Genomic DNA, 17,524 nt, shown 5'->3' with positions numbered 1-17,524 from the left:
AAATACACAATAGAAATCAGCCCACAGGTAATTCATGTATTAGACTAACAGGCAAGGTCTTTGATTCAAATATTCAAAAATGGGACTTCCCTGGTGGTCCAGGGGTTAAGACTCCATGGGCTCAATGGGTGGGTATGGGCTCAATCATGGTCGGAGAACTAAGATCCCACATGCTGCACAGTACAGCCACCCCCCTAAAAATTTTCCCAAAAAATGACAAAAAGATAAAAGAATTTCTCCAGGGGATCAGAATCTGTTTTTAATGGAAATTCTGGAACCAAAAAACACAATCACTGAAATCAAGAGCAGTCTGGGAAATCAAGAGCAGGTAGAACTACGTCTGTGCACAGATAACTGACGTTGGCTCAGGACGTGATTGAGTTGCATCTCTGGAGCCCCGGTCTCAGTGCTGGAATCCTAAGATCTAATGCAGACTCAAAGGGCTTGTGCACACAAGAAGGGGAAAAATAAAAAACTTTTCACAGAGCGGAAGGAGAAGGTGGGATGAACTGAGAGAGTAGCATTAACATATACATACTACTATGTGTAAAAGAGACAGCTAGTGGGAAACTGCTATATATAACACAGGGAGCCCAGCCGGTGCTCAGTGACAACCAAGGTATCTTTCACTTAGTGTTTGTTTGGCTTAAATATGCACTAAATCAAAACACTATTCAACAAAGAACTTAAAAATATTTGGTAAAAATGACATATAGGGAAAAAATTGATAGAAAAAGAGATTAAGAACAATCCAGCTGGGGCGTATCTGGGAGGCATGCATAATAAACAAGACAAAACAAAAACAATACTAGAACCGTTTTGGATTACTATGCCCAGGCACTATCGACTTAAATAAACCACTAACTCGGGGGGGACAGGAGGTGGACATTGTCAAGAGAACAGAAGAATGGATGTGCAAGGTTGATTTCCCACTATAAGGCTCCGGTGCCTGCGTGGTGTCTGGACCCAGGCATTTTAGGTTAGATAGAACTCTACAGCATACTGGGCAGAGAACACGGAGTCCTACCTAGACGCAAAAATGTCCAACGAGCTGGGCAACCTCAAGGAAATCTCTTTGTACGAGAGATTCCTAAAGTCTAAAATAGGGAGACGGGATTAGTAACACTGAAGATCTACACGTCTAACTCTGATGCTATAAACAAGGGATCACACAGATCTCCTTCCTTCAGAAAAGGCCAGTCCTCAGGCTTCGAGCCGTCCCGGTTTTTCGGCACATCTGCATTAGCTCGGGGGATGGACCCCGCACAAAGCACCGCCTTACTAACGCCTCATCAACCCCAGTCTCGAGCAGGCCTTCAGCGCCCCGCGCCGGGTGACTTCTCAGACCTTCCTCCACCTCCCCGGAACGCCCGACCTCGGCTGGGACCCGGGAACCCGCGACTGTGTTTCCTCCCTGAACAGATAAAATCACCTGGGGCATCTAGGCCTAAGCTTCGCGTCCGCCGCGGCCTCCAAGAGGAAAGCTGAGGGGGAAATCGACTCCCTCGACGATCTCCGCGGCCTGGACCCGCCCCCTCCGCCTGGCGCCAGGCTGCGGAGGGCCGATCGGCTCGATGAGCGGGGGCGCAGCTGCGGCTGAGCGGCCGACGCCGGGTCCGCGCCCACTGTCTCCCCCTCCCCGCTCTCTTCTTCCGATTCCCACTCCTTCCCCCGCCCGTACTGCGCCGCCCGCCCGGAGAGCTGCCGGGAGCTCCCCGGGAGACTCAGGTACGGCCGTCCTCCTGGGCCCGACGGGAGGGGCGGATGTGCGAAGGAAACGGAGACAACGTCCGTGCCCCACCGCCCCCAACGTCCGCGTCGGGCTGAGGGGCCGGCCTCGGGGGTCGCAGAGTGGGAAGAGGCTGGGGTCGGACGGGCGGGTTACCCCGAGGAAGAACGATCAGGACCTGGGTGTTCAATGAGGGGCGGTTAAGGGGGAGAAGAATAGGAATTGTAGGGTGCTCTGGGGAGATGGGAGGACAACAGCGGAGGGAATAGGGAAGACAGGAGAAGAGTGGGAGGCAGCCCGGAATGTGAGTGCGTATCTTGGGGTAGAAAAGGCTAGAGTCAGGAGCAGATGGCAGGGGACGTGACCCGGTGCGACTGATGCGGGGGCGCTGCTGACTGACAGGGCTGCTCGCTGGAGGGATGGATTTGTTTCTTTATTCAAAGACTGGGGAGAGAGCGCGCCAATCCCGTTGCGTTTATAATGACCGGAAGGGTGAGGTGAATCGTTAACAGTTTGACAGCTTTTGTGAAGAACATCTCCAGGCTGTGTCCATCCAAGTCACTTATTTCCGTGAAACTGCACCAGCCAAGATTGCTGATGAGAGTTTAGGAAGAGGAATCAGAAAGGGAACGGAGGCTGGGAAAAGGGAGCCCTCTCTACAGATTTCAAGCTTTTTGCAAAATGAAATACTAGGGGTTTTGGTTTGCTTGTTGTTTGCGTAAAGCAAAAAAGAAGCCAACATTTACTAAACAACAGGTTAGAAGTATGTTACGTACTGCCTCTTCAAAAAATACAGGAAATTGTGAACGTATGATGATGGCATAAGCTTATGGTGATGTGACTTTAGAAAAATGTATTGGTGATGTTGAAATGCATCGCTGAAGGTTCTGTTGTTTGCATATATACCTAGACACAAACACCTGAATTTATATGTATTTTGGGCAGGAGAGATCTATGGAGAATATATATAAGTCTAATTTCTGAGCATGGTTTATTTCTACTAGTCGTCTGGTGCAAATATCATCATTTGCCCTGATTATTAAGTGCAGTTAATAATCTGCCTGCTGCTTTGCTGATGGCTTTTATGTTTGTCAGTCGTTGATTTTGTGCCTTCATGAAGCTGATTCTTGGATTATGGGCCCTGAATTTGGGTTTGCTCATCGTTAAACTTGTAGTTTTACTGTACGTTTCACAAAGATGTTATGTAAGTCTGCCTGCTATTTGCTTTTGGATGTTGAAGCAGCCCTTTTGTAGGGTTTAAAATATAAATAAAATACAGGTATAATTAAAAGCTCGAGTCCTTTGGTTGCTTCTTTTGTCATCTGTTTCTCCATACTTTCTGTAACATTTCTGCATGAATGAATTATTCAGAAATGAAAGTATGAGGAATAAAATGGGTCAGATGCCGGATGTGCGTGACAGAAATATTGTAGAATGAAGAACTCTAGAGCTGTTGCTTAGGTAGCAAGTACTTGGTTTTTGTTGGAAGTGATTAAGTTTCTGGCTTGGAAAATTATTTCTTATCAAAGAAAAGTGTATCAATTTGTTTGGATGGGAAGTCAACTTAAATTTTTACTTTATCTGGTTTATGAAACTGGACTCTGGGCTTGTTTATTCTTTTTTAAGTGAATGATATTAACCACCAAACTGATGTCTATGCTTAAAGATCTTAGAGGTTGTTCTGTGCAAAGGGAAAGAGGGCTGCTGGGTTGTTACAGGGAAATGGTCTTTATAGAACAGAATTGTGTAACCTGATAGACAACTTATTGAGTAAATACTAAAATTGATCATGCACAGTCATTAATAATTTAGGCCTATTTTTCTGCTATTTCAATCAGTAGAGTGACTAACACTGTTACTTATCTTTTACCAAGCCTTAGTTTTCTCTTGGTTTCTTGGTGCTTACTTCAAAGAAGTGTTGTAAAGAATAAAAAATGTGTCTAAGTTACTGAGCACAGTGCCTAACACATAGTAAAATATTCAGTACACCTTAGCTATTCTCATTATTCATCCATCTTCTTGTCCAAGATACTGAAAACTTGTTTGCATATGTCAGCTTTTCCTCAAGAAAATTTTGAATATGTTGCATAGTCAAGCATTTTCCTGGAAAAATTCAATGCAAATAAGCATTTTAAAAACAGACTTTCTGTAGCAAACTGAAAACCTGATTTTGTTTAACCCAGCACTTAGCAAGCATATCCCTTTCCTTGGAGCATCTGGTGGTGTGCATTGGAACAGGGCATTATAATTTACAGAATATTTTTGCATGTATGTATTAATCTGATATGACCATTCCCAACTCCATGCATAAGCCTAGAAATAACTGTTTTACAGATGGGGAAATGGAATCATTGTTGATGCAACTCACTAAAAGTGAGTGAGAGAATTTGCTGTCTTCTGACTCCAAATTAAAATCTTTAAGCATCTGATGTCTCACTTGCAAGGGGACAATCTCCTGTTTTTCTCTCCTCTCCTGTGCAGTCTTCTGTTTCATTTGATAAAAATGTTGTCACTGATTTTCTCCACATGCTCTCTAAAAGTTACCTCCATTTTTCTCGGGGTTTTAACTATTTTTTGTGTACTGAGTCCTCGCATGGAGGGAGGCCAGGGTCACTGGTACGGAGACCCTGTGAGCGAGAGCAGTTGAAGTCAGAGAAGTGGAGGGGGCCCCATCACATCGGGCTTTGTGTGCTGATTTTACTACTTTAGCTTGCACCCCAAAGTTTCAAATCTGATGGAATTTATTTTCTCTTTAAGGTGGTAAAGATTTATCCTGCGGGGAAGTAGAAGAGTACCTCATTAAAAAAGATGCCTCCCAAGTTCAAGCGCCACCTAAATGATGATGATGTCACAGGTTCTGTGAAAAGTGAGAGGGTAAGTTCAGGATCTTAATCTTTAAAAAGGAAAGATTCAAAATTTGTTTTCCTTTGTAAATAATTTTAGAAAAATCTAATGTTTATGGCTATATTTGAATTCTATATGTTTTCTTAATGCTGCTGCTAAGTCACGTCAGTCGTGTGCGGCCCTGTGCGACCCCATAGACAGAAGCCCACCAGGCTCCCCTGTCCCTGGGATTCTCCAGGCAAGAACACTGGAGTGGGTTGCCATTTCCTTCTCCAGTGAATGAAAGTGAAGTAAAAGGGAAGTTACTCAGTTGTGTCTGACTCCTAGCAACCCCATGGACTGCAGCCCACCAGGCTCCTCCATCCATGGGATTTTCCAGGCAAGAAAACTGGAGTGGGGTGCCATCGCAAGTATATGTTACTTAGATTGGGACTCAGCCAAATTCTATTTCTATTAGTGACCATATTTTGTTCCCAGCTTCTTTCTAGTCTTTCAAAGGGAATTTCGTATAAATACAGAATATCTTCTTTCAGATTCTGGAGCCAAATGTGGTTGGAGTTCCTCAGAATTTTTCAGATTTTACAAAGGTAGTTAGTGCACATTTTATAAGAGTCTTCTGCGGGAGTCTAGAGCAGCACCTCCAAACAGACTAATGTTTCTCAGTGAAATGTCTGGTTATTCTAAGTGTATAAATAAATTAGCTAATATCAATTCAGGTCAGCTTTTCCCCAAGTGAGTTTTGACTCCAAAACTTAAAAAGTCTCTTGGTTTTCAAAACTTTTTAGATTTTGGAATTGCAGATAAAGAATTCTGATCCTGCAGTTGCCTCAGAGCCAGAGTAGCTTTTATATAATGCTCAATTTCTTGTTTATTTTGGAATATTCTATGCAGAGTTGTATAAATCTAGAAATTATGCAGCATTTTGGAAGATCACATTGATACTAATAGTGTAGATAGCTTTCTTTTAGAATAAGTAATCAATAAGGGTTTATTGAAGGGAGGAATTAGAGCTGTTGTTTTTCATTCATCCACCTGAAGTCCTCCCTCGCTTCCTGTCTTCCTGCCATTCCTTTATTTGCTGATTCATGCAACAGATAAATATTGCTACCTATTATATGCTAGGCATTGTGCTAAAAACTGGAGGGCATGTCTCTTCTCTATACAGCCGATAGTCTACTTGACTTCGTTTTACACACTCCTTTTTCGCACGAAGAGCTTCTGTCCCACATGTTATGATTTAGAGGTATCTTGAAGTATAGTATAGGAATCATTTGTGATCCTTTTATTCTCTTTCTGCAGTTTTTGTTTTTGTTTTGCTTGAAGGGGGATAGAATCCACCAATAGACAAATTGCTAGTAAACTTTTTAAAATAAACTTTGTGTATATACTCAACAATATAAGATATGCAGTCGGAATCAGTTCTACTGCAAAGAATGGCACTTCCTTTCTGCATTGTTGGTTGACTGCTACCACAATTTGCTGTAAAAATAGGATATTAGATACCAGAATTGAACAAAATTGGCTGTTTAGAGTCCTCCTTTTGAATGTTAATCAGACCATGACATTTGATAATTGGTTCTAAGAATTTATAAATCACTTTTATAAAACTTTTTAACTTGTGTTCCTCTTTTCTGTTACACTTTTTTTGATAATACCTTTATTGAGACATAATACACATGCCATACAATTCACTCATTAAAAGTATACAATTCAGTGGATTTTAGTAATTAATATTTAGTACAGAATTATATAATCATCACCACAGTCAATTTTAGGACTCTTTCATCTTTCCAAAAAGAAACTCTGTACTTTTTAGCAGTCAACCCCTGTTCTCATCCCTTCAACCCTAGGCAACCACAGATCTATAGCTTTGTCAATTCTGGATATTTTATATAGATGGGAGCATACACTATGTTGTCTTTTGTAAGTGACTTCCTAGCATGATGTTTTCATCCATGTTGTAGTATGTATCAGTACTTCATTCTTTCTTATTGCTGAATAACATTCCAATATATGAATGTCTCACACTTTATTCATTCATCAGTTAATGAACATTGGGGCTTGTTTACATTTTTTTGGCCATTATGAAGAACACTACTGCTATGAACATTGACATACAAGTTTTGTTTTCATTTCATTACATATATTTTCATTTCTCTTGGGTAAGTATCTAGGAGTAGAAATACCTGGTACTATAGTAACTCTGTGTGCAGCCTTTTGAAGAACTGCCGAACTGTTTTCCAGAATGACTGCACAGTTTTTACATTCCCGCCCAGGAATGTGTAACAGTTATAATTTCTCCGCATTTCTCCTCACCACCAATCTCTGCTCACCAACACTTGTCACTATCTGCCTAGTAGGTGTGAAATGATATCTTATTGTATTACGTAACCCTTTTTGTGATAATGTATACTTAGCACTTGTGTCTGTTCAGTGGATAAGTGTAAAGACATTGGTTTTCATTGTGTTTCTCATTGGGCAACTGTAATAAACACTGTATTTTTAGTATACAGGGCAAATAAGCTGTGTTATGAATGTAATGATTGTCTGCTACTTATTAGCTACAATAGCATTCTAGAAATATTTGTTGAAAGAAGTCACTAATGTATCTTCCTATATATTATTAATTTTGAACATCTTTTCATGTGGTCATTGGCCATTTCTTTTCTGTTAGGAATTGTCTATTTCTCTCCTTTGATGATTTTTCTGTCTTGTGTCTTTTTCTTACTGGTTTGTCAGAGATCTTTATTTAATAGAGATATCAGACCCTTTAGTCTGAAAGTATGTTGCAGATTTCTTTCCCGGTCATTTACTTTTTGTTAGAATTTGCTAGTATATCTCCTGCATCTCTCTCTTTTTTCCATTCTTTATTTGACATTTATTTTAGGTCAATTTCTTATAAACAGATACTACCTGGAATTTTTTTTGAACTTCACATACAGTTTTTCCTTTTAATAGGAGCATTCAGGCCATTCATATTTATTGTGAAAACTAATTTATTTGGACATTTTCTGCACTAGCTGGTCCCTCTGCTGGCAGTGAATGCTCTTCATCTTAATCTCTGGTTGGCTCTTTGATATTGTTTGGATCTCAGCCTAAATTTCACCTTTTGAGAATGATTTTCCTTGACAGCCTAATCTCATTTAGTCACCCTGTCACTTTTGATCCCATCACTGTTTTAATTCTTTGCATAACTTTTATCACTGTCAGATATTTTTCTTTAAGAGCTCAGACCTTGTCTCTCTTGTTCAAAGCTGGTGCTTGGTCCTTAGAACAGTGCCTGGTACACAGAAGGTGCTCAAACATATTTGTTAAATGAATATTGAGCAATCCTCTTTTCATTTTTCTTGCTCTTTGTGTATTATTTATAATAATATATAGAGATAATGATATTCGTGATATTATTTTTATTCATTTTTTGGCTGTACTGGGTCTTTGTTGAAGTTCATGGTCTCTTTGTTGCGGCACACGGGTTTTCTCTTCAAGAAGCAAGGGCTTCTCCTTGATTTTCGTGGATTTAGTTGCCCCACAGCGTGTGGGATCTAACTTAGACCAAAGATCGAACCTGCGTCCCCTGCGTTGGCAGGCAGATTCTTAACCACTGGACCACCAGGGAAGTCCTTCATTATATTTCTTAGGTTTTCCCAAGTTTCCCTAACTTCTTTTGCTCAGTTGATTATTTTTCCTTACTTTTCCCCTACCCGCCCGACCACTAGACAGTTAAAAAATTTCTTCTCTTCCTCCCCTTTTCCTTCTCTCTCTTTTACTAACTTTACATGTTAACATGTGTGCATGCTAAGTTGCTTCAGTTGTATCCAACTCTTTGCAACCCTATGGATTGTAGCCCACCAGGCTCCTCTGTCCATGGAATTTTCCAGGCAAGAGTGGGTTGCCATTTCCTTCTCTAGGGGATCTTCCATCCCAGGGATTGAACCCATCTCTCCTGCATTGGCAGGCAGGCTCTTTACCAATAGCACCACATGGGAAACCCGTACGTGTTAGCAATAATGTTTAAATTTGTGTTTTCTGTCAACATGCTCACAACTGTGCCCCTCTGAACTACTTTTCATTCTAGGCCTCTTCCCCCTTCCTCCACTTCTCTCCCCACCAAGATAAGCATGTGACTTTGCTGTTACTTCCCCACTTTACTCTCCTCTTCCTGCTTTTGGGTTTTGTTAGAAAAGTTTGAGATTCTTTTAAAGTTTTTCTTTATATTACATGTTTTCTTTTTCAATAGCTGTGCATTATAGTTCACAATCACATTATCATCTTCCCTTTAGATTTGACCACATATTTTATTAGACATACTGAGTATATCAATCTCCATCTTTGTTCTGATAGAATTTTCTTCTTAGCCAATGTAATTCCTTGGGTAATTTTCTCAGAAAAGGTACACGGGTGGTGTATTTGCTTCCTATGGCTGCTGTAACAAATTGCCACAAATTTAAAACAACACAAACTTATTATCTTATAGTTCTAGTGACCAGAAGTCCAAAGTGGATCTTACTGGGCTACAATCAAGGCACTGACAGGACTGTGTTCCTTCAGGAGACTGGGAAAGAGGCTGTTTTCTTGCTTTTTCCCAGCTTTTAGAGGCTGCCTGCCCTGTGTGGCTCATGCCCCTTCTTATATCTTTAAATCCAGCTGTGTAACATCTTCCAGTGTCCCCTGCCTCTCTTTCACTTCTGCCTCCCTTTTTTTTTTTTAAGTTTGTTTGTTTACTTTTATCTATTTATTTGGTTTTAGCTCTGCTGAGTCTTTGTTGCTGCATGTGAGCTTTCTCTAGTTGCAGCAAGTGGGGACTTCTCTTTTTGAGGAGCACAGGCTCTAGAACGCATGGGCCTCAGTAGCTGCAGCATGCGGGCTCAGTAGTTGGTGCTCATGGGCTCTAGACCATGGGTTCAGTAATTGTGACACACGGGCTTAGTTGCTCAGGGGCGTGTGGAATCCTCCCAGACCAGGGATCGAATCCTTGTCTCCTGCATTGGCCAGTGGATTCTTTACCACTGAGCCACCTGGGAAGTCCCTGCGTCTCTCTTTTCTAAGAACTCTCTGATGACTGGCCTCACATGATTAATCCATATTGACCTTCCCACCTCAGGATCCTTGGTTTATCGCTTCTGCAAAGTCCCTTTTACCATGCAAGGGAACATAGTCAAGGTTTCCGTGATTAGCACGTCGACATCTGTGGGGAGGCACCATTCTACCTACAAAGTATTTACTGTTGGAGGTCTTGTATGCTGAAAAGATTTCGTTTTTGCTCTTCTTTAGCCTCCTTTTGGAACTTTATATCTTCGCTTTTGGGGGAGAAGGTTCCTCATTTTAAGAAAAATAGTTGTATCTTATAAGGTAAAAGTATAAAGTTGTTTTTGTTTGGAAGTTCAAATATGTGTACAGGGCTGTTCATGGGCTGAGTCACTATTAGGTGCCAATTGTTATGCCTTGTCTCTGAGCTGCAAAACCTACCGTATATACTCCTCTCTCTGATGCTGGAGTTGGACTCTGCAACTGCAGTACATTTCTCCTTTGCCTCCTGACTCCTTAGGTTCTGTAAATAGATAGATACTGGAAGGCAGAGGGAGGAGAAAGGACTTGCTCCTTCCTGATTGCCTGCGTTCCTTACTCCCACATCAGCTTCAGTGACCTCTCTCTACCTTGGGGTCAGTCAGTCAGAGGATTCTGTGTTACAAGCATTTTCTTAGAAAGCCTGCACTGAAGTTTCCTATCTTTTAGCTTCTGGTGAAGCACATGTGATTACCCTTCCCTCTGTCTGGAAGCGTGGAGTTAAGAAATTTCACCAGGATAGAAATTGTTTCACTGCGCTGTCCCTGACAATTTGTAAGCCCCTGGGAATCTGAAAACTCAAGTCTTTTTCTTTTTTTGGCAGAGAAATCTTTTAGAAGATGATTCAGACGAAGAAGAGGACTTTTTTCTGTAAGTTATTTTTGTTTGATTTACAGCTTTATTGAGGTGTAACTGACATACAGTAAAATACATATAAATGGTACAATATGCATTTTGACATATCCACTGTATGCCTGTGAAATCATCAGAAAAATCAAATAATGAACATTGCCATCACCTCAAAAGTTTCCTCAAACCTCTTGGTAATCTGTCACTTTTCCAGTCAGCGGGCAGCCACTGGTCTGCTTTCTATCACTGTAGTTTGTATCATCTAGATTTTTTTGATAAGTAGAATCATACAGTATGCCTTTTTTTTTTTACTGGCTTCATTCACTCTGTATAATTATTTTGAGATTCACCCTTGCGGTCACATGTATTAGTAGTTTCACCCATGCTGTCCCATGTATCAGTAGTTTGTCTCTGTTTATTTTTGGGTAGTTGTCCATTATATGAACACTTACCCATTCACTTATTGATGGATATTTGGGATGTTTCTAGTTTTTAGCTATTATAAATAAAACTGCTGTAAACATTTGTGTACAGGTTTTGTGTGGACTTATGCTTTCATTTCTCTTGGGTAAATACTTAGGATGGTAAGTATGTTTACTTAACATACATAACATAAAATTTATGTTTAAATGGCTGGTATATGTTTACAGCTGTTTCCCAAAGTGATGTGTACCACTTTATGTTCCCACCAGCATTGTATGGGAGTTCTGGTTGTTCCAAATCCTCATCGCCACTGTGTATAGTCAGTCTTTTAATTTTAGCCACTCTTGTTGGTGTATAGTGGTATGCCATTATGGTTTTTATTTGCATTTTCCTAACTACAGATTATGCTAAACAACTTCTTTTGTGCGTATTTACGGTTTTCATGTTTTCTTTCATGATGTATATGTTAAAATCCTTTGCCCAATTCTGAGTTTGTCTTATGAAGTTGTAGGAGGTTTTTTTTTAATATGTTTTACAAATTCTTTATCAGAGAAATGTTTTTACAAACATTTACCCCTAGTCTGTAATTTAATCTTTTCATTTTCATAACTATCTTTTGAAGAGCAGAGTTTTAATCAGTTTATTAAATTTTTTCTTTTATTGTTTTTGCTTATTTAAGAAATCTTTGCCAAACCCAAAGATTCTAAGATTTTCTTCTCTGATTTCTTCCAGAAGTTTTAACATTTTGGCTTTTACATTTAGGTCTATAATCTGTTGTACATTAATTTTTTATATATGGAATTGAGGTAAAGTGAAGGATAATTTTAGGGGGGGCCAGGGGGCATATGGCTATTTGTGCCACCACCATTTGATGAAAAGATTATCTTGTCCCCATTGAATTGCCCTGATGCTCTGTCAGAATTAATTTACTTGATCCATCCTTTGCAGTTACAATTAGAAAGGGCCTCAGTTTTAATTGCAAAGGCAGGAAGGATGACATATTGTTGCAGGAGTTTTCTCTGAAGGTTGATGTAGCAGGGTAGGCCTGGGAGGAAGCATTTACCTCCCTCTGCTATAATGTTGTTTTTGTAAAGACTTCCCCCTCCCCAAATAAAAAACACTTTATAAAAGTAGTTGTCAGCCATGAGGCAATGGACAAACAGAGCCTACAGGAGGGAAAGCAAGTCCATTAAGAGGAGATAGTATCATTTTTGGCAGGAAGGTCAGATGAAGTGGGAAGAATATTTCCTGTAGGTAACAAAACTTCCAGAGTCACAAAGATAATTGCTAACAGTGCCAATTTCAGTGAGAATCCTTAGACTGCAGCAATAGCTACCTGTGAACAAAGGACTCATTGAAAAGAAGGTCGGATGCTTTGGCCAAATAAGTGGTTACCTGAATGTAAGCAAGAAACAAACTTTTCAGGCCAGCTGTGTACACTGGAGGTTTACTCCCAAACAGTGGTGTACAACGTCCAAAGGGCCTGCTGACAAAGCTGGCACACTTGTTCAAAGTCAGCTCCCACACACGGTGCTTCTGTCTGTGCACTGAAAGGGGAACAAAGCAAGTAACATTCCGAAATAATTTTTAAAGATTAGTCAACACTACTTTCATAGCAGGATTATTCATAATTGCAAAAAGGTGTAAGTAACCCAAGTGTCTGTCAATGGATAGATGTATAAAATATGGTATGCACATACAATGGAATAGCACTCAGTCTTAAAAAGGAAATTCTGAAACATACTGCAAATGAATGAACCTTGAAGACGTTATGCTAAATGAAAGAAGTGGTTCATAAAGGATACATTTCACATGATTCTTCTTATCTGAGATACCTACAGTGGTCAGATTCATAGAGATACAAAGTAGGATGGAGGTTGCCAAGGACTGGGCATAGAGGAAAATGGTAAATTAATGTTTAATTGGTCAGAACCTATTCTTTGAGTTTTGTGGTTTATACCTTATTTTCTATCATCAGAAGAAGGAAAAGTACTTAAAATATCCCCCAATTTTTATTTCCAGTGTGTTAAAATGGATTGGTTTAAATGATACAACACTTGACTCTAATGGAGAGATAATTTGAGAAATGTTAATATTTTCATAGACTCCTACATTTCCCTTTAGTTATGTTGCTAAGTTTAAGATGAGTAATCAAAAAACATACTTTAAAAAACTTTGTTTTGAAAAAAAAAAAAAAACAACTTTGCTTTGAATGGATTTTTCTCTATATTCATCCCTGAAAATTAGCATTTCACTAGAGCCTAAATTCAAGGTAACTGGACTTAAGAGTGTTCTGTGTGCTTAGTCGCTCAGTCGTGTCCAACTCTGTGCAACCTTATGGACTGTAGCCCGCCAGGCTCCTCTGTCCATTGGAATTCTCCAGGCAAGAATACTGGAGTGGGTTGCCATGCCCTCCTCCAGGGGATCCTCCCCACCCAGGAATCGAACCCAAGTCTCTGCATTCCAGGTGGATTCTTTACTATCTGAGTCACCAGGGAAGCCCAAGAATACTGGAGTGGGTAGCCTATCCCTTCTCCAGGGGCTCTTCCTGATCCAAGAATGGAACCGGGGTCTCCTGCATTGCAGGCAGATTTTATAATTGATCATAAAGTTATTCATAATCCCTAGCACTTTGGTTGTTGTGGTATTTCAGAGTTTAATGATTAGAATATCTGTGGTAACCAAGAATTATATTGAAACTGATAACATTCAGAAGAATTGGGTTGTGACAGCCGGTACTAAGTATCAGTGAAGTACAGGCATGATTATATATTGATAAGTCCTATCAATACTAGTAAAATCTGGTTCCTTACGATGAATGATCCATGTTTAGAATTCAACGTGTGTGTGTGTGTATTTTCTGCTTTGCTGTTTGTTTTAATGCTCTCCTTATTAATTGTATTTGGTGTTTTTTGGTTTTTTTCAGAAGAGGACCATCTGGACCAAGATTTGGACCCAGAAATGATAAAATTAAGCAGTAAGTTTGTGAGATACTTATTTGTTTAAAAGATTATCATATTTGTACCTGGACCAGGGGTTGGCAGACTACAGCCTATGGGCCAAAGCTAGTTTTTATAAAGTTTTATTGAAACAGCCATTCCTGTTATCTTAGTTGCTTTCAGACTATAATGACAGATTTCAGTAGTAGTGACAAGAGACTTTATGATCCACAAAATCTAAAAACTATTCTATCTTATCTTTTACAGAAAAAATTTGCTGAGCCTTGATGTAAACTGATATTCTAGGTTGTAAAAACCCAGTCATTCTTTTTATTTTCACAGAGCTACCTCTTAATTATAGCTAAGGAAATGCAGTTCCTGGTTGTTGATTTTTATTTCTGTATATCAAATTCATTTATTTAGCATAATCTCAAGGTCTATTTTGGTTTTAAATCTATAACATGATTCCCATTTTCAGCATGATAATAAAAGCAACATAATAGATTTAGTTTTCTGAAGTACAGTATCTTTTTTATATACTTCCAGAATTTATTCGTTTCTATTACTTATCCTAACCCATTTATTGACCTAAGTTTTTTTTAAATAATTTTATTATTTTTGTCTGTGCTGGGTCTCTGTTGCTCTGTGGCCTTTTCTCTAGTTGTGGTGAGCAGGGGCCACTCTAGTTTGATGTGCAGGTTTCTCATCATGTGGCTTCTCTCGAGGTGCATGGGCTTAGTTGCTCTGAGGCATGTGGGATCTTCCCAGATCAGGGATAGAACCCATGTCTCCTGCATTGGCAGGTGAATTCTTTACCACTAAGACACCAGGGAAGCCCTGATCTAAGTTTTATGGCTCCTTAATTTTCAGTTTAAAGCTTTTCTGTATATATTATTGGTGGTAGATGGTGGGTAATGCTATAGTGAATGTATTTGATGTAAGAAGTATATGAGTCCAGACAAGAAGGGAGCAGGAGCAACTGGAGAAGTGAAACAGCCCTGGAAAATTACCCACCTATAAAAGATAAACTGGAAGATAAACCGAACGGCCCAGGCTCAAGATCTGAGGAAGGGTAGTTGCTCCCCTAAGTCTGGATGTAGATGGCACATAGTGAGAAGGGTGCTATAATATGGTGTCAAGTTATTGATGAGATACTTGGGTTTTAGTCACAGAGCCGTTGGAATGAAGAAATAGGCCCACACTTAGCCAAATCCTAGTTAATGGATTCTGAAATACAGAATCACGGTAGCAACAAATTGGTATACTAAATGGGATGTCTTCATTTTTTCTTGCTGCATAACAAGTTACCCTGAACCTAGCAGCCTGAAACAACACACAGTTATCAACCCACATTTTCCATGGGTCAGGGGTTCAGTCACTGCTTAGCTGGGCCCTCTGTGCAGGGTCTCACAAGGCTGAAGTCAGGGTGTCGCCCGGGCTTTGATCTCATCTGAAGCTCCTGACCAAATTCAGGTAGTTGTTGTTAGGGTTCACTTCCTTGCAGCTGTAGAACCCACAGTGCTCGCTTCTTTGAGGCCAGCAGAAGAGAGTCTCTGCTGCTTCAAGGGATGTTTCGACAGTCAAGATACAGTGAGCCACTTAGATCCAGACAGTTCATTACTCACATAGATTGTCAAAGGAAGAGAAACTGAAGGTGTCAGTTCCCTGGGTTCTTGTCCTATACACCAAAAATGATTATAGGAGGCTGCAGTCTGAGATGTGAGATACCCTGTTACAAAGGAGCCAGTTCTAGCCCAGGTTTATAGGGGTTTATAGTCTGCAGATATATCCTGCAGAAAGCTTCATGTGTCATCAGACTGTCTCATGACAGTCTCCAGAGGGAGATGGAGAGGTGAGTAAGAGATGGCCTCACAAGTCACTCACCCTCTCATGTTCTGGAAGTACCACAACACATTCAAGGTTGCGAGGATGCCATGGCAGAGAGGTTTTCCTTCTTTGAGCCGGGGCGACTTCTCTGTCCACCCACATGTATACCTCACCTGCCCTTGGAGAAGAGGGCTCCACTGGTGACACATCTGTTTTTTCCCTGCCAATATGCTTCATTTCCTGTCTGCCATCTTTCCCCAGACTGAGCCTGGTACTGAGCATGGCCCAGTGAATCTTCTCAGTATGACTTTCTGGCTGAACTCCTAAGCCAGTGTTGGTTGTAAATAGTGGGTATTGCAGACTGTGTCTGTATTAGTAAGTGCCAAGCACACATACATGTGAATATGGATATGTGCATAGTAAATTATCACAATAACTTTGATCACAGAATTTTAGAACAGTAAGGGACGGTTGAGTTCTTTCTCTAGAGCTGAAGGCTTATCAGATTTACTTAGAAGGTGATCAGTCATCAAAACACACAATTGAAACCTTATTGGCACAACCCCATGAGTACTTATCTAACCAGGGCATGACTCAAACGTGTGTCCGAAATGGCCCAAAATCATGGAGCATAACATGCCACATCACTTGCCCAAGGACAAGTACCTGGCATTTGTTTATGAATAGTAACTAAAATTGCTAGCACTGGTGAGTTTAAGGTGTGTTATTACCACTTAATATGTAACATTTCCATACAAGGTGTGGATCAGCAGCATTGTTGCTTTGTTCAAATTTGACTGACATACTGATAACATTAATTCCACAAAAAATGCCCAGTGTCCCTTTTCTTCCTTTATTGAAGTATAGTTGTTTTACAGTGTACAGCAGAGTGATTCAGTTATATATATATATGTAAATGATCTGAAAAAGTATATATATTCTTTATCATATTCTTTTCCACTATAAATTATTATAAGATATTGCATAGAGTTCTTTATGCTATACAGTAGGTCCTTTTAATGGATTTGCTAGTATTCCAGTGTCACTTTTTAGTGAATATTTTTGGGAAAGATCTTAAATATTCACATGCCTATATAAAAATTTATGATTCTCTTTAGAATGTTTCCTTTGCTTTTAAATTAAATAATAGCATTATAAATGTCACTCTAGTGAATTGTAGACATTTTCTTCCATGGGTAGAAAGTCTCCTAACTATATATAGCCTTGGTCTAAACAGTTTTAATTTTATAAGGTCCCCAAGGAATGTTCCATGATGAACAGCAAATGTATAAAACTGCAAAAATACAACATACCTTTTAAACTTCTTTTGTCAGCAGTACCTTAAGAGGCCACAAGATGGGGTGTTACCTATGCAAATAAATATTTGCTTTATAAAATAAGGGATGGGACTTCCCTGGTGGCCCAGTGGTTAAGAATCTGCCTTGCAATGCAGAGGATGTGGGTTCAATCCCTGGTTGGGGAAGTAAGATCCTACATGCCCCAGGGCAAGGAAGTCCATGTACTATGAGGAGCAACAAAAAAAGAGCCCATGTGCTGCAAGCAAGACCCTACACAGCCAAATAAATAAATTTAAAAAAAAAATAAATAAATAAAATAAAATAAAATAAGGGATGAGTGTGTGTAGCAGAGCATGAACTTTTTTGTTTTCTTAATGGAAGAACACTGACATTAAACACACACTAAACAATAGGAACCATGCTAAGTATTTAAAAAACACTGTCACATATAATTCTCATAAGGGAAAGATTATCATCATTTTATTTATTTTTTTAAATTTTACTTTACAATATTGTATTGTATTTAAAGGTGAGAAAATACGAGGTTCAAA

The 17,524-nt window shown here is 39.7% G+C and overlaps 1 protein-coding gene across 3 annotated transcripts in view; it reads left to right on the top strand.

Moving 5' to 3' along the window:
- The first annotated feature begins 239 nt into the window (after window positions 1-239).
- VAMP4 (vesicle associated membrane protein 4) overlaps window positions 240-17,524 on the top strand; it is a 29,413-nt gene continuing 12,128 nt past the window's right edge. For all 3 annotated transcript variants that reach the window (XR_006344947.1, XM_043923835.1, XM_043923834.1), the window contains exons 1-4: window positions 240-1,728; window positions 4,487-4,603; window positions 10,461-10,507; window positions 13,836-13,886. Coding sequence is in view for 2 of the 3 variants with exons in the window: in XM_043923835.1 (XP_043779770.1) it covers window positions 4,538-4,603; window positions 10,461-10,507; window positions 13,836-13,886 (164 nt within the window). In the remaining variant the exon portion in view is untranslated. The remainder of the gene's footprint in view (window positions 1,729-4,486; window positions 4,604-10,460; window positions 10,508-13,835; window positions 13,887-17,524) is intronic.

This window comes from Cervus elaphus, chromosome 14 (assembly GCF_910594005.1).
Source record: "Cervus elaphus chromosome 14, mCerEla1.1, whole genome shotgun sequence".
Classification (NCBI taxonomy): domain Eukaryota; kingdom Metazoa; phylum Chordata; class Mammalia; order Artiodactyla; family Cervidae; genus Cervus; species Cervus elaphus.
This window is presented reverse-complemented; position numbering and strand designations above follow the sequence as displayed.